Source organism: Pan troglodytes, chromosome 12, assembly GCF_028858775.2.
Source record: "Pan troglodytes isolate AG18354 chromosome 12, NHGRI_mPanTro3-v2.0_pri, whole genome shotgun sequence".
Lineage (NCBI taxonomy): Eukaryota > Metazoa > Chordata > Mammalia > Primates > Hominidae > Pan > Pan troglodytes.
This window is the reverse complement of record NC_072410.2, coordinates 98,629,571-98,654,963: the sequence shown is the minus strand read 5'-3', so window position 1 is coordinate 98,654,963 and position 25,393 is coordinate 98,629,571. Positions and strand designations below refer to the sequence as shown.

Here is a 25,393-nt window from a genome sequence, read left to right as displayed (position 1 = left end):
CTTATGGGCTCAAGAGGGCCCTATTGCTTATCAAAAAGAAAGCTGGGAGGAATTTTAGAAGGAATGTTGAAGCCGAATACAGCGAGGGACACAAATGAACTCTATTTACGATGTGCCGAGTGGAGCCTCCTGGGACATCTAGGAAAGGTGTTCAGGGTGGATGGAGGCAGATCTCAGAGGAAAGACTGGAGTCTAAGGTTACTCTGGTCTTTCTCTGGGTTCAAGATGGGCTCCACAACTGGAGACCTAGAGGGGCCTTTCCCTGCCTGGACAAGTATACTTATGACTTTGAGATGCTGGGGAGTTTCTTGAAAGGTGGGTGACAGGTTACCCAAGTGATACTGGATTCCTCTCTGATTTGCCCACTTCAAGGATTCAGCGTGTTTCTGTGCACACACACACACAGGCATCTGGTCCCCGGGACAGTGGGATCACTTGTGTGGTGTCACACTGTGTGCAGCGTGGGGTGGCATGCTCAGGGCTCCCTGAGGATCTGGCCTCTGTGGACCTCAGCGCATCCTGCTCCTAACTCAGACCCCACCGCCCGGCCTGCACACTCACACTTCTGATGAGCAGTGGGTAGCGGGTGATCCTCTGCATGGGTTTCAGCAGGAAGCTGGAGAGGGGCATTCCTTTACACCGCGGGTCAGATGCCAGCTTCTGCAAAACAACAGCGAGGCTCGTGAGGAAATCACAGCTCCGATCACAGGAAGCGCTCGCTGGTCTTTGATCGCCTTTTAGATTTCACATTTCTTTTATTTATTTATGTTTCTCCTTGTCTTACTGTTTTAGAATTTTTTTTAGGTGCATGTTCTATTTTTTATTTTTATTTTAAAATTTGTATATATTCACAACAAACAAGTGTAATTTTGCTACACTGATATGTCGCACTGTAGTAAAGTGAGGGCCTTCGACTTTCTTTTAAATAACTCAGGATCTAAAATGATACCTATTAGGTTCACAGTAGGAATATCTCAGCTCATGTGCCAAGCCCAGCGGATGCTCCTCAGCTCTTTCCCATGACCTGTGCTGGGACTGTCCCCTGCCCTCTCTTCTCGGAGCTGATTCACACTTGACCCTCAAGACTCAGGTCCTGCTTCCCCTTGTCCAGGCTCTCCCCTGGGACACCTTCCCTCCTTTCCATGACCCTCCCTGGCCACCTTTAGCATATACCACATGTGCACCAGGTGATACAGGGAGAGGCATCATGTTTCAGTGTCTCTATTCCACACCCGACTGTGAACGCCAGGCCCAGGGCCCACATCCTACTTGCCTCTACCCCTAGCTCTGGTACACTGCCTGAAGACAGCAGCTGCTGCTCTAGGATGGCAGCTTTTAATGACTGAAAAGTACACTCACTGTAATCCACCTAATCATTTCCCCACTACTGGATATTTAAATTGCCCCCCTTTTGTTTTGGCTGTATCTATATATGTTGCTGTCACAAGCATCTTCGTGCTTCTTATTTCCATATTTTCTGAGTCTTTTTAAAAAGTAACATTTTAGAACACAGCTTATTGCTAGATTTTGCTTTTTAAGGTAACCTATAGCAGCCCTTTCATGAGGCAGTATTTTTATTTATTTTGACTACTGTTACAATTGTGATGACTTTGAAATCCTATTTACATCATTATTTTAAAACATGCACATATACTAACAATTCTCAGTTTATCTCATTATTCTGATGAATGTTTAATTCTATGGTCTTGGTTTCCATGTTTCTTCCAGTTCATTTCGAGGCAACTCCCCGCCTCCTACCCTTATCACAAATCGAAGGGCTCTGTCCTCAGTGCCTTATATTGAATCATTTTTGCATCCCTGAGATCATCATAAGGAAAAATACGATAATCATTTATTGAATGCTAATAGTAATGTGTTGGTCTCTAAGTTAAAGTCCTTTAAAAGTATTGTGTGATAATCTCCTTTTATAGATGAGGGGACTGAAGGCACCCACATGTTAAATAACTTGCCTCTGGTCACACAATTAGACAGTGACGGGGCCGAGATTCTGAAGCCTGTCTTGTTCTAAGCATAGTATGCTATAGCCTCCTGAGATAATCCTATTTGGTTATGATAGGCTCTTCTTTTCATGTAATGCTTAATTTTATGAACTGTTACTTTAATTAAGAGTTTAACAGCTGTATTTGTAAATGATAGTGGGTTTTAACTTAAACAGGCCTTGGAATCATGGCTACTTTTGCTTTATAGAATGAATTAGGTGACCTTTCTACTTTTTCCTATGATCTGTAACAGTTTGTGTAATATAGAATAATCTATTCCTTTAGAGTTGGAGAGAATTCCCTGTTAAATCCATCAAGTGAACCCAGCTCCTTTTTGGGGTAAGTTTCTCAATTTTCTCCTTGGTGTATAGTATCGTAATAGTAAGATTTTCTATTTTTAAAAGATTTTCTATTCTTATTGAGCCAGTTTTCAAGTTTTAATAGAAAATTACAAATTTTGTTCATGTTTTCACATTTGTTAGCATGTCTTTTGGAATTACATGCGCTTTAATTTAAGAGACCTCCTTACATCCATTCTGTTACTTGTGTTTTTTCCTCTTTTTCTATTAGATTCATCAGTTACATTTTATTACCTCTCTTCAATATAACAGTTCTTGGATATATTGATATAATTTGTGCTTTTTACCTTTATTACTTCCTCCATTTTCCAATTTCTATTCTCTGCCTAAACATCTTTATATTTTATTCTTACTTTCTACTCTTTTCTGATAATGAAAATATTTAAATTATATACTCTCCTTAAGTACTGATATGGCTGTTTAATATATCCCAATATGCAGTATTTCATGAACAAAAAAACCCAACAGGAAATATGAAAAAAAGCAAGAAAACAGATTTTACTTTCAATTTCCTCACCATTTTAACAGGTATAATAATAGTTTCTACTACTGAACAACATCAATGCAAATAACTTCTCAAAATATGACTTTCTATTATAATAACCTGTACGAAGGATGTTGTTGACTCATTACATTATACACAGTGTTCTCTCTCTGAGTATAGCTGTAGCTTTACTTCTCATGTTTAACTTGTGACGTGGCATCACGGAACTGATCCTTTCTTCTTCTGCTCATCAGTTTCTGGAAGCTTTGATGACATCTGTGCACACTTCTGGTATATTTACAGGATCACAGATATGCATTTTATATATTATCCTAATTCCTGGTATCGTCTTTGTTTCCTACTCTCATTTCCTTTTGTCCAAGTTTATTCATCTAGTTATTTTAAATTTTATCTTGTTGCATTTTATATATTTGAGTAAGCTATTTTAGGGCCGGGCACGGTGGCTTACACCTGTAATCCAAGCACTTTGGGAGGCCAAGGTGGGCCGATCACCTGAGGTCAGGAGTTCGAAATCAACCTGGCCAACATGGTGAAACCCCGTCTCTACTAAAAATACAAAAATTAGCCAGGCGTGGTGGCACATGCCTGTAATCCCAGCTACTTTGGAGGCTGAGGTAGGAGAATCTCTTGAACTTGGGAGGCAGAGGTTGCAGTGAGCCAAGATCATACCACTGCATTCCAGCCTGGGCAACAGAGCGAGATTCTGTTTAAAAAAAAAAAAAAAAAAAAAAGAGTAAGCTATTTTATACTCTTTCTGGAATAAGGCAGGTATTAAATGAAGGCAATTTACAAAATTAAGAAAGTGACATTCTGGTTGTTTCTTGGGAGTATAAAGTAGCTGATAAGTAAGTATGCTTAAAAAAAAACACTCTGCTATCAGATGGGGAAAAAATGATGGTCCCAGTGCCAGGAAAAAATCAGGTCTACATAAAGGCAACACAAAACAATCGGAAAATTCTCTGCCGTTTTGGTGTTTCCTTTGGAAACTGATGGGGATGCCCTTCTCCATTGCTGGGATTCCCTGTTGGGCTACTGTGTGCTGTTGCCTCCAGCCTCAGAAGGAGCCTGACCTGCAAGGCCCAGAATGGAATTACCTTTAAAAATTCTTTGAAATCTGTGTCTTCATCTGTCTTCTGCTGTAACAGAGCTGCTCCATTAAGCTGGCAGCTGCAGAACCTGATGTAAGCCTGCATGTGGGACAGCTCAGCTGCCAGGATGTCCCCAATCATCTGCACCGGCATCTTCTCGCCCCCGGTCTTCTTCCGCACCCGCAAAGCCCTGCCAAGAACACACTCTCATTTTGTGTTTCTAAGTGAATGACATAGGTAATTGAAGGATGAATCCCATGGCAGACCAATGGTAATGATAACCAGTGAACTACCTAAGAACCTCTGGCACTGGGAAGGAGAACTCAAGAGGAAGAGGAGATAGCTTGGGCCAAAAGCTCTGCTGGTCAAGCCAACCGGGGTGTGATGTTAGCAAAGAAAAAAAAAAGTAAATAAAGTCCCTACAGTTGGGTGGGCTGGGCACAGTGGCTCATGCCTCTAATCCCAGCATTTTGGGAGGCCGAGGCAAGAGGATTGCTTGAGCCCAGGAGTTCGAGACCAGCTTGGGCAACATAGTGAGACCCTGTCTCTACAAAAATGAAAAATTAGGTGGGCATGGTGGTGCACGCCTGTAGTTCCAGCTACTCCGGAGGCTGAGGTAGGAGGATTGCTTGAATCCAGGAGTTCAAGTTGGGTGCAGTGAGCTACGATCACACCACTGCACTGCAGCTTGGGTGACAGAGTGAGACCTTGCCTCTAAAAATAATAAAAATAAAAATAAATTTAAAAAATATACACCTGGGTGGCTGGGCATGGTGGCTCACGCCTGTAATCCCAGCACTTTGAGAGGCTGAGGTGGGTGGATCACAAGGTCAGGAGATTGAGACCATCCTGGCTGACACAGTGAAACACCATCTCTACTAAAAATACAAAAAATTAGCCGGGCGCAGTGGTGGGCGCCTGTAGTCCCAGCTACTCGGGAGGCTGAGGCAGGAGAATGGCATGAACCCGGGAGGCGGAGCTGGCAGTGAGCCGAGATCGCGCCACTGCACTCTAGCCTGGGTGAGAGAGCGGGACTCCGTCTCAAAAAAAAAAAAAAAAAAATTAGCCAGGTGTGGTGGTGGGTGCCTGTCGTCCCAGCTACTCGGGAGGCTGAGGCAGGAGAATGGTGTGAACCCAGGAGGCGGAGGTTGCAGTGAGCTGAGACTGTGCCACTGCACTCCAGCCTGGGCGACACAGTGAGACTCCATCTCAAAAAAAAAAAAAATACACTTGGGTGTTTCAAGGCCTTTAGAATTGTTTTGGTTTCACCTTAGCTTCTTGGCAAAGTTTCTTTTGAAAGATTCTAACTTGTTCTTGGTTGAACCAAGAAGGAAATTTTCAGTCTGTAAGAGAAAAAAGGGAGCAGGAGCTGCAGGGGCCAGGTGTGGAGGCAGAGAGGCACTATCCCTGAGGGAAGCTGGGACTGCTTATCCTCCCTTGGGGGGCCTGTCCTCACAGCCACGAAGGATGGAAAATCACCCCAACAGTAGAACTTCACATGGGGATAGAGACTTAGGAGGCCACCAAACTAGGCAGTTTTATCTGCGCCGTGAGCTGCAGCTCTCCTCTGACTCTTCTGCCCTGCCAGGGTCAAGGACATCTTATATCTTGGAATCATAGATTGATATGTTGTTTAATGATTTAATTTTTTCTTTATCAAAATATTTTGTTATATTTCTTTACTTTCTTCAATACTTATGTATTTTATAGTCACAGGATATTTCATAAAATGATAATAAAATAACAAGCCTGAGGAAGCAGAAAGCAGTTGAAGTTCCTTTGCTAAGAAGCCCTTGCAGAGGGTTTTGTGTGAGTCTCAGTCTGGGGGCTTTGGGGTCAGCGGCAATGACAGGTGATGCTCAGGACTCACTTCAGCAGCTTTGTGTTGGACATGATGAGCTCCTTCCAGTTAACAAAAATCAGAGCCATCTCCCCTTCAGTGAGAAAGCCTGACTCTGCCATGCGTTTCTGAAAAACCTAAAGTCAAAACATAGAAAAACTAGTTAGCTTAAGTGTGGATACACAGCCTACGTGTGGTCTAAATCAATGTCTTCATAAACTGAAACTAATCAGATCAAATAATGTCATCATAAACTGAAGCTAATCATCAAATAAGCATACTTATGACACATTTTATACTGCATAATGTTCTTTCTTTTTGCTAGTGCAGCTCTTATCAAGGCTAGTTCCAAGGACTGAATCTAGTAATCTGGTTAAGAGGAGATTTTCAGATTTCTCTCTTAGGGATGTTATGAAGGTTAAATAAAGCCATGGGCATGAACACCTAGGCACTGTACAAGCTTGCAGGATTGAGGAAGCAGGCCATTGTTAGGTGGAGCATCGTAGAGTTCTAGACAACAATTTGTGAGACATTCAATGGGAGAACCAGAGTAACAACTTATGCCACCCCTAAGATAACTCTAAGCAGATGTGGGTTTTAGAAGTTGGCTGCTGAGGGAGAAATAGTAATACTCTACATCTGTATTACATAGCACTTAAGGATTTACAAAGCACTGATATGTACAAATATGCAGATGCTTGTGTGTGTGTACACGCATGCGTGTGTGTTTGCAGGGTTCTCAAGTAGCTTCACGGGTGATGGAGGTGAAGCTGAGTCAGGTATTATTATTCCCAATTGACCTATGAAGAAATAAAGGCTTAGAGGGAGACTTGCTCAAGATCACAAAGACAGAACATGAAAGACCTAGGACTAAAATTCAACTTTTTGATTCTAAATCTAAGTTTCAACTGCATAACTGAGATTCCTAGGGAATGACTTTAAACACCTTAAGGAAATAGAGAAGTTACCTGAGACACTCTTCTCGTATGTTATCTTTCCAAAATGCCCATGACATGCTGCTATTAGAATCACTCAAAGCTCTCCACTGTCCATGTGATAATACACAGACTCCTCCTGGAGGTTCCAGGGCCTATGAGACCTGCCCCCTGCCAACCTCACCAGCCTGGCCCTCAGCTACTTCACACTCCAGTCACCCTGGATGGCCTGTAGGCCCCTGACTCCCTCCATACATGCCATCCCACTTCTGTTTCCTCCTCCTGGAGTAGCAAACTTGTCCTTGTCCAAAACATAACTGGGAAAGTTCTTCCTGGCTGGGGTGGTCACTACCCCCAGGTTTCAGCCTTACTGGCCCCACTGTACCTCTCTCCATCCAACAGGACTCTGAATTCCTGGAGGACAAGAACTTTCTTTCATCTCTGTTCTCTGGCATAGCCCTTTGCACATCGTGGTTTGTAATTCATGTTTACTGAGTTGAGTTGAATATGGATTCACAGAATTCAAGTAAAAGTGCTGGGCACTCTCTAAAGAGAGTTTTACAGTTCCAAATCAGACTGAAGACACTAGGCCACTCCTGTGAGAGCAGCCCTGGAAAGACGGCCGGCCTGCTCGGAGGCTGCTATGGAGGGACAGGGAAGCGTCTGGCTGTCCATCTGTTTGTTTATTCGCTGATTTGTTCATGCCCCTCTAGCCATCCATGTAGCTGCTTTGTGCCGGGCTTGGTGAGGTAAGCAGATGGGAATAAGCTGGTCAGGCCTCTGGGAACCTTCATGAGGATGGTCATAAGAAGGCGTCACCTGTGAATGGTGCTTTTCACCCAGAATCCTGGACCCAGACCTGATGCTTCACTCCTCAGAGTATGGGGCAAGCACCCGGTGCCTGCTCACCTCTGTCCTAGTGTTAGGGAGACCTCCACACCTACTTACAGTGCCTTAGGATTGGAATCTGACCAGCAGCAGGGCTGATCCTTGTATGGGGATTAATCAAAATGATGGGCTTTTCTTCTAGGCCATCTATCCTGGCCAGAGAGGTGCAGACATAAACATACCCAATTCACTGACTACTTATGGAAAGGCCGACCAAGGGCCAGGCTAAGTTTTGGGAACACAGGATGAAGGCTGCACGGTCCCTGTTCTCAGTGAGCCCACAGGCGTGCAGTGAAGATAGATATCACCAACCGAGAAGTGCCATATAGTTTGCATGGGAGGGGAACAAGTATTCCATGTCTGGATATCCCAGGCATTAGGCCTGCGTTTAAGGTGGAGAGTGAATCCAGGGCAGGGCTTGCTGGGGAACACACGCAGAAGGACGCAGCCTCTGCTCCATTCAGCTATGAAAGGCATGGCCAGGTATACGCTGCACCTGTTGGGTGTGTGGGGGTAGGGGACGCCTGTTCTTTTCAGGTGGTTTGTTAATGTAACTGGTCTTCTCACCTGAGGACCTGTACACTGGGAACTGAAAGGCATGGAAACAAAGGTATAGCAGAAATGGAAAGTCTTCTTTTGTTCACTCAAGCACAAATCATTTTAAAGTGCTACTCGAATAAGGATAGCTGTCATCAGCGTAGAGGTCACTGGTATAAACAAACAGTAGCTATATGATATTTGGGAACTATTTTACAATATGCTCCCATTGGGTTTTCCAAACTGATACAACCATGAGGTGAACACTTTCACTGTTTCACAGTTCCTCCAGAGATACCAGTTTATGAAAATGTCAGATGTTAAAACAGATATTAGGCAAATATCCGAGGAAGCTACGGTCTGCCATAGGCCCTTCCCATCCACTCTATCCCCGTCCTTCCTTGATGGGGCTCCTGCCACATCCAACGAAGCCATGCGAATGCCCTCTTGTTCTCCCGCTTCACTCTGAGTGACCTCATCTGGGGGAAAGAGCTCATTAGAGACTTTCAATCTCAAGCATTATCCGGCAGGCAGAGACAGCATTTGGAGGATGTGAGAGCTTCCGTCACTATTTGTGAATTCACACATCAAAAGTGATGCCTTGCTTTGACTCTGCTTGGAGGCAGCCCTGAGTCTGATGCCCACCATCTCTCATGAGAGACAGCAGATACCCCGAGAGCTAGCCAGCAGCAGCCTCCTCACCTCGACGACGAGCTGAAGGTCAGCCATGTACCGCTCTTCGGTCTGAATCAGCTCATGAATATAGCCCTGTCTTTTCCTCTCAATTGGCTGCATTGTGTCCAGGGTTTGCAGATCAGCACACCCTGTGGAAAAAACAGGGTAGTTTAAAATATTACTGTAGTCAACTTTGTAGAAAATAGACATTTGTCAGCAGATGTGCTGGGTTTACAAATGCTGCTTTGAAAGAACGACGCAGCCTTAAAAAGGACGCTGCTAACTTCTGCAGAGCAGCATGCGTACGCGGAGAGTTGGCATTAATGAGCCGGCACTCACAGCTCCAAAGTGGCAAATCAGCAATGTCTGTAACATTTCAATGTGCTCCTAATTTCTTTTCAGAACTGTGCAGAGCGTGTGAAGAATCTCACCACCTCAAGACATTTTTCGAAGTTACTGAAATGATTAAATGAATCAGATGCTTCAGACCACTCCAAACTGCAGGTCATGAGCCATTAGTGGGTCATTATATCATTTTGGTTTTAAAATGCTGGTCAGGCCCAGCATTAAAAAATAAATAAATAGAAATTACCATGCATATGGCTTTGGTAAATATTGTGAAATGTTTAGTTATGTATGTATTCGAAATGTAAAATGTATTTCTCACTGTGAGCTACTGTTAAAAAAATGTTTGAGAAACAGTCTCTAGATTTCTTAAAGGAAAGTTCTAAGGTTATAAAACCTGAAATTCCCAGATCCCAGCAATTCCCAGAAGACCACTGCCTCATCTCACTAGAACAAATAACTCCTGGTACACTGCAGATATCCAGCCACAAATGACAGGAAAGTTACAAGCAACCTTGCATCAGGGTGAGAGGTACTGCATTCACTTTGGATCAATTCACAGGCACATCACAGCTGAACTAGATGTCAAACTATGAAGTGACATAATTCCAGAGTCACTTAACAAGTAGCTGAGGGCTTGCCTATACACAGTGATGTGGCGAAATACCTCAGGAAACCCTTCTTAGAAAAAAAAGCAAAAGCAGCCGGGCATGGTGGCTCACACCTTTGGGAGTAATCCCAGCACTTTGGGAGGCCAAGGTGGGTGTATCACGAGGTCAGGAGATCGAGACCATCCTGGCTAACACGGTGAAACCCCGTCTCTACTAAAATTACAAAAAATTAGCCAGGCGTGGTGGTGGGCGCCTGTAGTCCCAGCTACTCAGGAGGCTGAGGCAGCAGAATGGTGTGAACCCAGGAGGTGGAGGTTGCAGTGAGCCGAGATCGCACCACTGCACTCCAGCCTGGGGCAAAAGAGCAAGACTTCATCTCCAAAAAAAAAAAAAAAAAAGCAAAAGCAGTGGAAGTTGTCAGAATCAAAATGGAGTAACTTGTGTTAAAAATCCTGACAAAGGGCCAGGGAAGGCCATGAAGAGAGAGTTCTCATCCATGAATACTTGATAACTAGAACTATCACAAAAGACTGCAAAACCACAAACTTACATAAAGGCCATGGTGACCTGACACAAAAAAATAGTCCTGCAAGGTTATCTGCCCAGCAACTGCCTGTCCAACCTCGGACAAGTGCCACCCTTATTGATTCTCACGGCCAAGGATAATTATATATTTTAAAAAATTATGTGATCCTCTTCATTTTTCCTTTAAAAACTTTTGTCCTCCTTTAGTTCTCTGAATATGCACCTGTTGGTATGCATATTCCCATTACAATAACTATTTTTCTTTTCTTTTTTTTTTTTTTTTTTGGAGACAGAGTCTCCCTGTGTCAGCCAGGCTGGAGTGCAATGGCGCAAATCTCGGCTCACTGCAACCTCTGCCTTCTGGGTGCAAGTGATTCTCCTGCCTCAGCCTCCTGAGTGGCTGGGATTACAGGCACACACCACCACGCCCAGCTAATTTTTGTATTTTTAGTAGAGATGGGGTTTCACCGTATTGGCCAGGCTGGTCTCAAACTCGTGATCTCAGGTGATCCGCCCACCTCGGCCTCCCAAAGTGCTGGGCATGAGCCCCATGCCCGGTGCAATAACTATTCTTAAATAAATATCACTTTCTTTTAGAGAGTCTCCCTCTCCGTTATTTAGGTTGACAGCATGTAGGTACCCAGCAAGCTACAACATGAGGCAGCAAGTGGCTTGTGTCAGAAAACTGGGAAAGAGACGAATGAAGTAGGGAAGACCTTCTGTAGCTAAGGCAACCAAGAAGGGCAGCAGAGCGAAGGCGCACCCTGCACCTGCCAGGACACCGTCCATCCAGCACGGCGTGTTGCTCTTTCCAATTTCCTTTGCATTTGTATACATTTTGTATAGATCTGGGCTTACAGACAGTTCTAAGGAAGACAGCTTTTCTATATTCTACAGATGTTGCCAACAGCTTTAAAGAAATTACTCCCACAGAGAACAAAAAAATAAATGAATAAGGCAGGTTATGTTTGGTGTTTCTAAAAAGAAATCATAGACTGTGGTGCCTGTAATCCCAGCACTGTGGGAGGCTGAGGCGGGAGGATCACTTGTGCCTAGGAGTTGAAGAACAGCCTGGGCAACAAAGTGAGACTCTCATCTCTACCAAATTAAAAAAAAAAAAAAATTAGCCAGGCGTGGTGGCATGTGCCTGTAGTCCCAGCTACTTGGGAGGCTAAGGCTGGGAGGACTGCTTGAGTCTGAGAGTTCAAGTTTGCAGTGAGCTGTGACTGCACCACTGTACTCCAGGCTAGATAAGAGTGAGACCCTGTTTCAAAAAAAAAAAGGAAAAGAAAGGAACAGGGAGAAGGAAGGAAAAAGTGAATGTAAGGGGAAAGGGAAGGGAAGGGGAGGGGAGTGAGGGAAGAAGGAAGGAAGGAAAGAAGGAAGGGAAGGGAAGGAAGGGAAAGAAAAGAAAAGGAAAGAAAAAGAAAGAAGAAAAATAAAGAAAAGAAAGAGAAATAAATCATAATGCCACTGTCATGTTCAAAACTGTTACACTTTTAGGGAGATAGTATTTTATTATCTTCTGCCAGGGGGAACTGCAGAGGGTAACTGAGTGTTAAAAAAAAATCACTGAGGCTAATCCAAATGTCTGCTTGATGAGGCTTTTGTGGAGCAAGGAGGAGAGGCTTGGTGACCAGACACCTGGCGAAATGGCACTGATCCTGATATGATCCAGTGGTGCTACTCGGTGTGGCCAGGTGATTGATGGAGGGAACTCAGACCAGTTTCCAAGGTTGCCCCACCTCCCACACCACTGTCTTACAAACTTCATGTTCTGCTTTCAAGACTTTTGCCATATCCACATTCCATCTCTATTATTATTTACTTAATATTTTTCTCTAAACGTACTCGTGTTTGAAGTTAAATGTGCTCATTATGTTTCTTCTAATAATCATTAAAGCAAATATATAATCATTCGAATAAAACAGGTCCATTTTGTGAACCAGTGCGTTGAGTACCACAAGGATACAACTATCACACCTTGGGAAACAATGATTTACATTAAAAACCACAAGTATTGGCCACTCTATCTGGAATAATACCTTGGAATAATAGCAAGAACCTCAGATATTTGTTTCTAAAACTAGACTACACATTGCATTAGCTGTAGCAGGATAATGTGGGGACACCCCTGGCATGCCATGCCTAGCTGACCCTTTTGCATTTCATCACGACGGCTCTTCAACTTTTTTTTTTTTTTGAGACGGAGTCTCACTGTGTGGCCCAGGCTGGAGTGCAGCGGCGCGATCTCGGCTCACTACAACCTCCGCCTCCCGGGTTCAAGCGATTCTCCTGCCTCAGTCTCCGAGTAGCTGGAACTACAGGTGCCCACCACACCCAGCTAATTTTTGTATCTTTAGTAGAGACGGGGTTTTGCCATGTTGGCCAGGCTGGTCTCCAACTACTGGCCTCAAGTGCTCTGCCCATCTGGGCCTCTCGAAGTGCTGGGATTACAGGCGTGAGCCACCACGCCTGGCCTGCTCTTAAATTTTTACCCTCGGTTTAAGTTTCCAACCCAACTCCTACCCTCACTTCCAGATGCTCTTACCTCTGATGTCAGGGAAAAAATAAAGACACGAGGCCCCTCTTCCTCCCCTTCTGTCTGTCCATTTGTCCCTGTGTGTCCTTCCTGAGTTAGGGAAGGAGGGGTCCTGTTTCTTTCTAAAGCCACTATCTGTAGTCAGCCTCTCCTCCAGGGCCCCTCCCTTTCCTTCACGCTTCTATGTTCACTCTTCGCCATTTCCTTCTTAGCCCATAAACATTGCTAAGTGTCCCTCCTGTCCCACTGTTTGAAACCAACCAACAAGCACACTTCCTCCAACCCTGCCCCCTCCTCAGCACCGCCTGCCTTTGGTCTCATTGGCAAATGTCACTAGAGGGGTTTACACCCATGGCCAACTCTCGCTAGCTTTCCCTGTCACATCTCCACTCGGGATTCTGGTTTCTGCCCCACTGCCCCTGACACTGCTCTCGGGAAGGTAACGATGACCTTGGCATTGCCAAGTTCAGTGACCTCTTCTGAGCTTGCATCCTCCCCTGCCGGCCCACAGCACAGGCGCCTTGGATGGGAGGCTTTTTTGGAGACTTGAGTCTGCCTCTCTCAGCCCTTGAGCCTCTCCTCTTCTTGGTGTTTCTTTCTGTCTTCTGCCTCTGCCTGCTGCCTGGCTCTCTGCTCCCCCCAGTCCAGCAAATGCCAAAATAGGCTCCTGATGCTCCTGTCCTGTGCGGTCAGATGAATCCAGACAATGCTGCAGGCTGTATATCTCACTCGCAGGGCCCCAGTGCACATTAGCCTATTAGGCAGTGAGAAACTCTGTGCTACAGAAAAATTTGATGAGCTCAGGGTTCCCAACATGTATTTGACCACAGAATCCTCTTTTTTTGAGAGGAGGGAGGGTAACATCTTTTTTGTCCTGAGGAAAGTCCTGATGAACTGAGGAATTCGGGTTTTATGGATAGGATACACCCCTTTGCCACCCTCTATACCTGCATTGTCAATAGAGTAGCCCTTAGCAACCTGTGACCGCTGCACACATGCAGTGTTTCCATGGTACTGGTTTGTATCTGTCTTTTAACATTACACGTCGTCTAACTGGTGCTGTTGTTAATCTGTGTAGTTACGGTGTCAGTGGCTCTGACTGCAGATCAGGGACTGTGTCTAACGCATTTCTGTAATAGCAAGCTGAGCACAGCGTGTTGGCTACCTGCAGTCAGGGAATATTTGTTAGGGGGTAGAATATTGTGTTGGTCCTAGGCCTGTTTGTGCCCAGGTCCATTTCTCACCTTTTCCCTGTTCTGCTCTGGGCTGCAAAAAAGCCAATCCTGCAGGCTGTTTTTTCTAAGCTTCTGTTCTATTTGGCCTCTGCCTGGGTTTGGCCAATGAGAGGAAACTCTAGCAGGAGACTGAATATTACAGGGTGGAGTAGGAAAAATGTCCTCTCTCCAGAAAAGTGACATGATTAAAAAGTTTTTTGTCTGTTAAGTAATGAATGGAAATGCTGGGCTTGCATCTTACACAAACTTGGAGTTCAAGAATTCAGATGAATTAACACAAAAACTGGCCAGGTATGGTGGCTCACACCTGTAATCCAAGCACTTTGGGAGGCCGAGGTGGGCAGATCACTTGAGGTCAGGAGTTCTATTAGCGGTAAATGTGCTCAGACTTTGTCTGAAAATGTATTTATTTCTCTCTCATCCATGAATTAGATTTCTAGCTGGACAGTTATTTTTTCTCTGTGTTGTGTGTTATGTGCAGCCAGTCTAATTGCTGTTCATGTGGTTATTCTGGTTTTTCTTGGTGCTCACTTGAGGTCTGAGCACAAAGGAATCAATATTACTGTAAAAAAATGTTTACTGAATGTAGCTGGAAAATTACACATTTAACATTATTTTCAGATATTTCACTTTAAAGAAAAAGAACTTCCTAATCTCCCCAGGTAGCCTCCTCTGTTATTTTACTGGACCTATCGCTAACATTTAGTAGAGATGAAACCGCATCTCTACTAAAAATACAAAAATTAGCCAGGGGTGGTGGCGTCTGCCTGTAGTCCCAGCTACTTGGGAGGCTGAGGCAGGAGAATCACTTGAACCTGGGAGGCAGAGGCTACAGTGAGCTGAGATCGTGTCACTGCACTCCAGCCTGGGTGATACAGCAAGACTCCATCTCAAAAAAAGAAAAAGAAAAACAAAAAACAACACAAAAATTGGTCACTAGCTGGTGATACCCTTAGGGTGACTGGCCAAAGGAATGGTGCAACTGGCCTGGAGGGTCACACTCACAACTGTGGCTCCACGAGATTCCACAGAAAAACCAAGTCTCATTAAAGATGAGCTCAAAGTGAAAAAAAAAAAAATTACAAAAAACAGGGGAAAAATCCACCATAAATTGAAAAATGAGGATTAGAACACCAAGAACATATGATAGTAGAACAAAAATACACATGGAGATGTAAAATATATATGTTTAACATTTACTCAAGACACATAATGAAGGGCTTGAAGCCATAGGTAGTCTATTAAAAGAAAGAATAAGCAGATTTGAAAAAGAATAAAAATGGCAAATATTGTCATGGAAATGATAAATTAATAGATTAAATAGCAGATTAAACACATCCTAGGAATTAGTAAACCTAAAAACAGATCTGAAGAATTATTTAGAATGCAGCCCAGAAAGAAACAGAGATGGAAGGCTGGGCATGGTGGCTCACACCTGTAATCTGAGCACTTTGGGAGGCCAGGGCGGGTGGATCACCTGAGGTCAGGAGTTCAAGACCAGCCTGGCCAACAGGGAGAACCGTCTCTACTAAAAATACAAAAAATTAGCGGGGCATGGTGGCGGGTGCCTGTAATCCCAGCTACTCAGGAGGCTGAGGCAGGAGAATTGCTTGAACCTGGGAGGCAGAGGTTGTTGTGAGCCAAGATCGTGCCATTGCACTAAAAAAAGAAAAAAAAGATGGAAAACATAAAACGGAGGTTAAGAGACACAGAGGACAGAATGACAAGGCCCAACATACATCTGACAGGTAGTCCAGGAGAAGGGAATAGAAAGAATTGAGAGAGGTAATATTGAGATTATAATGGCTGAGACTTTTCTAGAATTGAAGAATGATACAATGCCTCAAATTCAGAACAATGGCTTCTGATTAGGAAAAAAATAAAAACAAATCCATACCAGAACACCAAGGAGAGAAGAAAAAACATGATTAAACAGTCAGAAAGAAAAACCAGAATAACCACATGAACAGCAATTAGACTGGCTGCACATAACACACAACACAGAGAAAAAAATAACTGTCCAGCTAGAAATCTAATTCACAGATGAGAGAGAAATAAACACATTTTCAGACAAAGTCTGAGCGCATTTACCACTAATAGACATGACTGGAAAAACTATTAAAAGACATATTTCAGGAAGAAGGAAATTACATAAGAAGGAAAAAGAAAAGAGATATGAGAAATGGTGAGCCAAAATACTAGTAAATGTGTAAGAAATCAAAATAATCATTGACTGTATAAAACAACAATTATACTAAGTTGGCAGGTATAAATACAAGGTGAAGTTAAAACACAAAAATGTAATAACATGAAAGACATAAGAGAATCATTAGAGATAAATCATCCTCCTTGCATTGATCAGCAGAAGGAAGAGATATTGATCAAAGGCAAACAGGTATGTTAAAAATGGAAAGGTAACCACTCAAAGAACAGACATAGAATACATAATTTCCCAACCAGTAGAGGGCATTAAAAGAAACAAAGAAACTTGATCAGTGCAACAGAAGTCCCTGTGTCAGCAGAACAAAAAGAGGCAAAGAAAATGCCTGGTAAATAGAAAATACATAATAAAATAGATACAAATAAAAGTATTAAATTGTTTTAATCAATGTAAATGGCTTAAATCTGTCAGTGAAAAGAGAGGCTCTGGATTAAAAATCAGGTCATAGAAGTGTTGGAAGTAGTGGGCTAGAAAAAGCTATCCAAATAAAAATTCTAAAAGCAACTGGGGAGGTTTTATTACAACAGACAAATTAGGCTTTAAGGACCCGTATGAGATGGTAGAAACATTCACCAGGAAGAAGAATAATTGTGATCTTATTTGCAACTAACAGGAAAGCCTCAAAGTGTAAAATAAAAAACTAAGACCCATACCCCACCTCCCTCCAAAAAAAAGAAAAAACTGACATATCTATAATCGTAGTAGAGTTTAATATAGTGCTCTCAATGAAAATTAATGAGAATATGAAAGATTTGAACACTATTAACAAGGTTAACATATGAACACACATACAAGAGACTATACATTCTTTTTCCATAGAACCAGGCTGGGCGTGCTGGCTCACTCACGCCTGTAATCCCAGCACTTTGGGAGGTCGAGGTGGGCAGATCACTTGAGGTCAGGAGTTCGAGACCAGCCTGGCTAACATGGCGAAACCCCATCTCTATTAAAAACGCAAAAATTAGCTGAGTGTGGTGACGGGCGCCTGTAATCCCAACTACTCAGGAGGCGGAGGTGCGAGAATCACTTGAACCCAGGAGGCAGAGGTTGTAGTGAGCCAAGATTGTGCCACTGCACTCTAGCCTGGGTGACAGAGTAAGACACTGTCTCAACAACAACACAAAGAACCCACAGAACCAATTTCAACAAACACCAAGGAATCAATATTACTGTAGAAAAATGTTTACTGAATGTAGCTGGAAAATTATACATTTAACATTATTTTCAGATATTTCACTTTAAAGAAAAAGAACTTCCTAATCTCCCCAGGTAGCCTCCTCCGTTATTTTACTTGACCTATCGCTAACATCTGTGATTGCTGATGACTCGATCCTCATGAGATCCTTTTTCACTCGTCTTCCAGGTCACCACCTCTCCTCTCCTCATATCCTCCCACCTCACTGGTCTGCCCTTCCACGGCTCCTTTGCTCGTTCCTCCTCAACTCTCCAGACTTCTAATGTCGCAGTGCCCTAAGATTCAGTCCTTGGAACTATCCTTGACATACTCAGAGCCTTGGTGACCCAGTTCATTCTCATGGCTTATTTATGTACTGATAGGCTCCCAAATTTACACTCCAGCCTGAACATCTTCCCTGAACTTCTTCACATGTTCTGCTGTATACTCAGTATCCCCATTCAGATGTCTAAAAGGCACATCAAAGTAACATCAAAAGCCAAACCCCTAATCATCTCCCAACCTGCTCCTCTATAATTTTCCACCTCAGTGGATGGCAATATCATCTCTCCAGCTGCTCACGCCACCTGATACTTCTCACACTTCACATTCAATCCACCTGTGGGATCCCTCTTCACAATACATCCATACCACTTCTCACACGTCCCCCATGGCCATTCTGATCCAAGTTATCATCATCTTGTGCTTGGATTACTGAAGTAGCTTTCCAATGGATCTCCTGGCTTCTGATCCCTTCCCCCTCTTTAATCTGGCAAGGCAGAGCAGTACTGTTAAAACACACCAGATCATGTCACTCCTTTCATTAAAACCCTTGGCTGGGTGCGGTGGCTCACGCCTGTAATCCCAGCACTTTGGGAGGCCGAGGTGGGCGGATCACCTGAGGTCAAGAGTTGGAGACCAGCCTGGCCAACATGGTGGAACCCCGTCTCTACTAAAAATATAAAAATTAGCTGGGCACGGTGGTGGGCACTTGTAATCCCAGCTACTTGGGAGGCTGAGGCTGGAGAATTGCTTGAACCCAGGAGGCAGAGGTTGCAGTGACCGGAGATCATGCCATTGCACTCCAGCCTGGGCGACAAGAGTGAAACTCCATCTCAAAAAAAAGAAATAAAAATAAAAATAATAAAAACCCTCCAATGGGTTCTTCTCACTCCAAACAAAAGCCAAAGTTTATAAATAGCCCACAAGAACCTAAACAACCTCCCTCATTTCCTAGGTCACACCCAGACCCTCGCTTCCTCCTTCTCTCCTGCTCTTCCCTCTTCCCACCGCACAGGCCTCCGCACTATTCCTCAGGCACCACAGGATGCTCCTGCTGCAGGGATTTTGCAGGTGCTACCCCCTCTGCCCAGAATGATCTTCCAGATATCCGCATGGCTCCCTCCAGATATCCTCACACCCCTCCAGTCTCTGCCCGCCGTCACTATCTCAGAGAGGTTTTATCTGAGTATTTTATTCAAAATAAAATCCCTCTGGATCCACCTCCCTTGCAGAACTCCCATTCCTCTTCCCTGCTTTATTTTTCTAAGATGCTACACACTTCACATACTCATTTTGTTCATTTTCTGTTTTAGCCTACTCAAACACCAGCTCCAAGATGGCAGAAATTTTTGTTTTATAATTTGCCACATCCCCAGTGTCTGACACACAGGAGGGCTTCGATAAGCATTTATGGAATGTGATGTGAAGATACACTCCGAGCTTCAGGAGACAGTACAGCAGTGTTGACTACAGGCAGTCAGAGAAATTGATGAAAACTTCCTGGTAGGTCCTTTTTGGTAGACAGGAAGAGTGGGCAAAGAAGAAAGATGAGAGATCATGGCTACTATCAGGTTGATGTTCCCAGAGGAATAATTAGTAGTGGGCTGGGCCACAAGACCCACCCCCACACTGTGGGAGGATGTGGAGACTGAGAGACAAGTTATGAATCATAGGTATGTCACACCATAGTTGGGAAGCACTATTCCAAGTTACAGTGCAAGCAAGAATAAGAAGCAAACAAGAGATGCCTAAGAAAGGAGAGGGGAAAGATCTGGGCAGATTCCAGGAGGTAAAGGACAAAAGACAATCTGTGATGACGAACACAGAGAGTGCTTGTTCAGATTATGTCACAAGTCCCACAAAAGTCCTTGCCCATTTGGAGGGGAGCAGTGCCGGTGAACAATGCTATTCTCTGTGTGCCCACTTATGCGGCCAGAGTATCACATAATGGTTTCCAGTTATACTGTAGTTAAGCTCAGTGAAAAGATGAGATTTTTAACAGTAAATCTAGATGAATAAACTGCATTTTCTGAAGGCTGCCTTTTTATTGAAGTTTTATCAGGACACTAGAAAGTTACAAGGTATTTTATGTTGTAAAAGAATAGCTTTTCATCCACTTGGCAAATATTTATTGAGTACCGGGTAGCATGCTTCCACCACAAAGACAAAGATATTTGTTTTTACTTTTGGAAATTTAAATAATTACTGGACAAATTTCTAAATTCATGTCTTTTTGAGGCCTGTCAAGTTCTACTCCATTAGGAGCTATGTTGCTCATGTAAGCACAAAAAGGAAAGAAGTTGAAATCATATTCTAATGTTGCAGACCATCAGAAAGCAAACTATTTGCCTATCAGAAAATAGTCATATTCTAGAATTTCCAAAAGCAACTATATTGACAAGTGCAACCAGATAAAGACAAATTTTATTGGTTTTATTTTTACTTTTGAATCTACTGTAAAAGTTCATAAGCCTAAGACAGCAATGACCTCCTAATGATAGACAAAAGCGCAGACCTGGCCCCAGAGAGCAGTTAGTTCAGGCTAAAATCTGCATTACCTTCTAACCTGCCAGACTTGTACCATGACTCAATTGAGGGAGTTAATGTGAGATGCAGGATATAGACTATTATAAAGAGATATGAAATAGTAGTTTCATCATGTTAGAACTTTCAATTCTAACAATAAAAATAACTATACCAATATGTGTATGATGATTTTCAAACCCTGATCAATCCTCCGAATAACTGATAACAACTCTGACCCCTGCTCTATAAGTAAATAGATAATCTGAAGCTTAGTGGTGAAGAGACTTACCAGATAAATTAGAGCTACTACATATCTAAATCTAGGTAACTTGATTCAAGTCTTATACTTTCCAATGGCAGGCCATTTAAGATGATGCTTACACTGCAATTACTGGAGATTCCATATATAAACCTACCAGGTTCTATGCTTGGTGAACTGAATTCTAAAGGCAAAAAAGGTTTAGGATAAATATTCTGAATGCCAATTAGCCCCAAGCAATGAAAAAGCAAACAAGGCCCTTACTCTAACTCTTTTTTATGTCTAAGTGATATAATTATTCCCTTACACACCCTTCTACTCTGTCACACACATAATTAGGACCTTGTATCTAATAGCCAGTTCCAAATAGACTGTTCCATGCACTGTAGCACTTTGTATCAGTACACTGATTACTACAGTTCTGTCCTTGGGCAATACGGGTTTCATATGCACATATATATTTTTTCTTAGTATTACTGAACAGCTTATTACACCAATAATCTCCCCCAATGGTATGTTCATATAACTCATGTTTTCCACTTGTTTATGACTACATACATAATTGGAGACTTTGCCCCGAATTGCTGAGTTTAGGACACACAAATTCTATAGCACTGGCTGACTCTGACTTCAGGTGGCTAATGGATGACCACCGGTGACACAGGGATCCCAGTGGCAGGTTCTTCGGTACCTTGGAATGTAACTTGACCAGCTTGGATTCATTTAAAGCAGTTAATTTTCTTTACCCTCCATCTTGCAATTAACTGATGACTGTTCTGCTTTTGTGGTTGGGAGTAAGAGCAGCTCCCAGTTAATGGAAAGCAGCATGTGGGGGTGGCTAAGAGAATGAGTTCTGAAGTCAGATCTGGACTTGAGTTCCAACTCTACTACTTACTCAGACAACCCAAAGATTAGTTCATGACTTGGTACACAGCAAATATTTACTAAATGTTAGCTGTTATTTCTAGTATCTATTATGTGTCAGACATTAAACTTGTGCTTTACAAACCCCTTAAGCCTCATGTGCAATGTCGGTATTATTATTCTCACTTATACAGACCAGGCTAAGGCTCGGAGGGGTGAGCTAGCTGAGACAGGAATCAAAGCAATCCTCCCACTATACTTCCCACTACACTCATTTATCGTTCTCTTTGAAAGAGTAAGTGATTTTTGCCTTTTGACAAGCATTAAAACATCTCTCTTAAGAATGTCCTTCATAATTTGTTGTTCTTTAAAGCAAAGTTTAAAAAGTGATTCTAAAACTGATTCTAAAAGTTTATACGGAGAGGCAAAAGACCCAGAATAGCCAACAAAAAATTAAAGGAGAAGAATAAAACTGAAGAACTGACACTACCTGACCTCAAGACTTACTAGAAAGCTGCAGTAATCAAGCCAGTGTGATACTGGCAAAAGAATACACAAATAGATCAATGAAACAGAATAGAGCCCAGAAATAGACCCATATAAATAGAGTCAACTGACCTTTGACAAAGGAGCAAAGGCAATACAATGGGGCAAAGATACTCTTTACAACAAATGATGCTGGAACAACTGGCCATCCAAATGCGAAAAAAAAAAAGAAATTGTCTTTAAAATGAAATATAGACACAGGTCTCTACTCTTCGCAAAAATCAACTCAAAATGCATCACAAACCTAAATCTGAAACACAAAACTATAAAGCTCCCAGAAAATAGTGTAAGGGAAAATCTAGATAACCTTGGGTTTAGTGATGACTCTTTAGATATGATACCAAAGACACAATCCATGAAAGAAAGAGTTGATAAGCTGGACTTCATTAAATGTAAACACTTTCATTCTGCAAAAGATGTGGTCAAGAGAATGAGAAGACAAGGCACAGACTGAAAAAAAATTTGCAAAAGACGTATCTGATAAAGAACTATTTTTCAAAATATGGAAAGGACTCTTTTAACAGTTCAACAATAAGAAAACAAATAAAAAAATGGGCCAAAGACCTTAACAGATGCCTCATGGAAAAAGATATGCAGATGGCAAATAAGCATATAAAAAGATGCTTTGCATCATATGTTGTTGGGAAAATGCAAATTAAAACAAAAATGAGATACCACTACACACCTGTTAGAATTGGCCAGAATCTGTAACACTGACACCACCAAATGCTGGCAAGGATGTGGAACAACAGGAACTTTCATTCATTGCTGGAGGGAATGCAAAATGGTACAGCCACTTTGGAAGACAGTTTGCCATTTACAAACTAAACATACGCTTAAACCATATGATCCAGCAGCAATCACACACCTTGGTATTGATTCAAAGGAAATGAAAACTTATGTCCACAAAAAAGCCTGCACACAGATATTTGTAACAGCTTCATTCAGAATTGCCAAAACTTGGAAGGAATCACAATACCTTTCAGTGAGTGGATAACTGTGGTACACCCAGACAACGGAATATTATTTAGCACTAAAACGAAAGGATCAAGCCATGAAAAGATATGGAGGAAACTTACATGCCTATTACTAAGTAAAAGAAGCCAATCTGAAAAGGCTATGGACTGTCTGATTCCAATCATATGATATTCTGGGAAGGGCAAAACTATGGAGACAGTAAAAAGATCAGTGGTTGCCAGGGGATGGGAGGGAGGGAGAGCTGAACAGGTAGAGCACAGAAGATTTTTAGGGTAGTGAAAATACTCTGTATGATACTGTGATGGTAGCTGTATGTCATTACCCATTTGTACAATCCCACAGAATGCACAGCACCAAGACTGAACCCTAATGTAAACTACAGACTTTGATAATGACATGATGTAGGTGCATCAATTGTAACAAATGTACTGCTCTGGTGGGAGTTGTTGTTAATGGGGGAGGCTATGCCTGTGTCGGGGCAAGGGACATATGGGATATCTCTGTGCCTTCCTCTCAATTTTGCTGTGAACCTAAAACTACTCTAAAAAATAAAGTCTTTTAAAAAAGTGATTATGAAGACAAATAATTTTAAAACGGGCAAAGGATCTGAATAGACATATCTCCAAAGGAGGTATACAAATGGCCAACAAGCACATGAAAAGATGCCCAATATCATTAGTCATCAGGGAAATGCAAATCAAAACCACAGTGAGATGTCACTTTATGTCCACTGGATGGCTATAATAAAAGTCAGATAATAACAAGTGCCGGTGAGGATGTGGAGTAACAGAAAGCCCTGTACACTGCTGGCGGAAATAGAAAATGGTGCAGCCAGTGAGGCAGGTCCTCAACAAATTAAACATAGATTTGCCATTTGACCTGGGAATTCTACTCCTAGATATATATCCAAAAGAAACATGGACATATGTTCACACAAAAACTTGTAGACAAATGTTCACAGCAGTATTATTCACAATAGCCAAATGGTTGAAACAACCCAAATGTCCACTAACTAATGAATGGATAAACAAAACGTGGCATATCCACACAATGGGACGTTAATTTGGCCATAAAAAGGAATGATGTACAGCTACATGCTACTACATGGATGAACCTTGAAAACATTATGCTAAGTGAAATAAGCCAATCACAAAATGCTACACATTTTATGATTCCATACATATGAAATGTTCAGAATAGACAAACATGGAAACAAAAGATTAGTGCCTGCTCAGGGCTGGAGGCTGGAGGGGGGCTTAGGGAAATGGGGGTGATAGCTAAATTGTACAGAGATTCATTTTGAGGTGATAAAAATGTCTTATAAATGACTGTGGAAATGGTTGGACAACTTTGTTAATACACTAAAAACCACCAATTGCATGGCAAGTGAATTGTATCTCAATGAAGCTGTTACCAAAAAAAGTGATTACATTCAGCTTTATCCTTCTGGATACTATTGTCATAGAGTCTTGTCCTTTTTTATTATGTTCAGTCTTTGACTCCTTGACTCTTCTCTGTGTGTCCTTTTTACATAGAGAAAAGCCTGTGCAATCTCTGATTTTTCCTGTGTTTTTTTTTCTTTTTTTTTTTTGGACATAGGGTCTCATTCTGTCACTCAGGCTGGAGTGCAGTGGTGTGATCTCAGCTCACTGCAGCCTCGATCTCCCAGGCTCAATTGAACTGCCTGCCTCAGCCTCCTGAGTAGCTAGGACTACAGGCGTGCAGCAGCACCACTCCCAGCTATCTATCTATCTATCTATCTATCTATCTATCTATCTATCTTTTATTTTTTATTATTTTTTTTGTAGAGACAGGTTTCACCATGTTGCTCAGGCTGGCCTCAAACTCCTAGGCTCAGGTAATCACCCACCTTGGCCTCTCAAAAGTGCTGGGATTACAGGCATGAGCCACCATCCTGTTTTTGTTTCACTGGTATGAGTAACGGTTGTAGTGCCGAAGTTCATTATTAGGGGATGGTGGCAATATCAGCACACTAGTGTAGAGGCTAACAGCATGGACTTGGGAGCCAGACCATGGACCACCTCTACCGCTTACTAGCAGTGGAACCTTGGACAAATTATCTAATCTGTTTTAATTTCTGTATCTCAAAAAAGAAAACAATGAAGAGGTAATACATTCAAGGACCTTAGAAAAGTATCTAAACTAAGAAGTCCTCAAAAAAGAGCACTTTTCCTCTTTTCTTTTTACTGGTGTGAGAGATGGTTGCAGAGCCAGAATTTCATTATTTTTTAAAAATCATGAAAATAGCACAATAATCTCTTTCTCATATAACCTCTCTGTTTCCCATCTTTATGAGTTCCTTTCACTATCCAACCCTTAACTGCTGATCTTCTAGGAGGTCTGATCTTCTTCCCAAGTAATCTCATCTACTTTCACTGGTTCAACAACTACCAATATGTATGTCATTCCACCAGGTGGTGTACATCTGATGTTGTCT

General features: G+C 42.4%; 2 protein-coding genes across 16 annotated transcripts in view; one reads left to right on the top strand and one right to left on the bottom strand.

The window, feature by feature from the left end:
• The window catches only part of FAM228A (family with sequence similarity 228 member A), a 46,991-nt gene extending 37,460 nt beyond the window's left edge, over window positions 1-9,531 (top strand). For both annotated transcript variants that reach the window (XM_063790071.1, XM_024354242.3), the window contains exons 9-10: window positions 2,286-2,339; window positions 9,230-9,531. In XM_063790071.1, the coding sequence (XP_063646141.1) occupies window positions 2,286-2,321 (36 nt within the window). In that variant the 3' untranslated portion in view covers window positions 2,322-2,339; window positions 9,230-9,531. The remainder of the gene's footprint in view (window positions 1-2,285; window positions 2,340-9,229) is intronic.
• The window catches only part of ITSN2 (intersectin 2), a 152,231-nt gene that overhangs the window by 9,203 nt on the left and 117,635 nt on the right, over window positions 1-25,393 (bottom strand). For all 14 annotated transcript variants that reach the window (XM_024354234.3, XM_024354236.3, XM_063790063.1 and 11 more), the window contains 4 exons: window positions 8,855-8,976; window positions 5,823-5,929; window positions 3,959-4,142; window positions 562-660 (listed from right to left, as the gene is read on the bottom strand). In XM_024354234.3, the coding sequence (XP_024210002.2) occupies window positions 562-660; window positions 3,959-4,142; window positions 5,823-5,929; window positions 8,855-8,976 (512 nt within the window). The remainder of the gene's footprint in view (window positions 1-561; window positions 661-3,958; window positions 4,143-5,822; window positions 5,930-8,854; window positions 8,977-25,393) is intronic.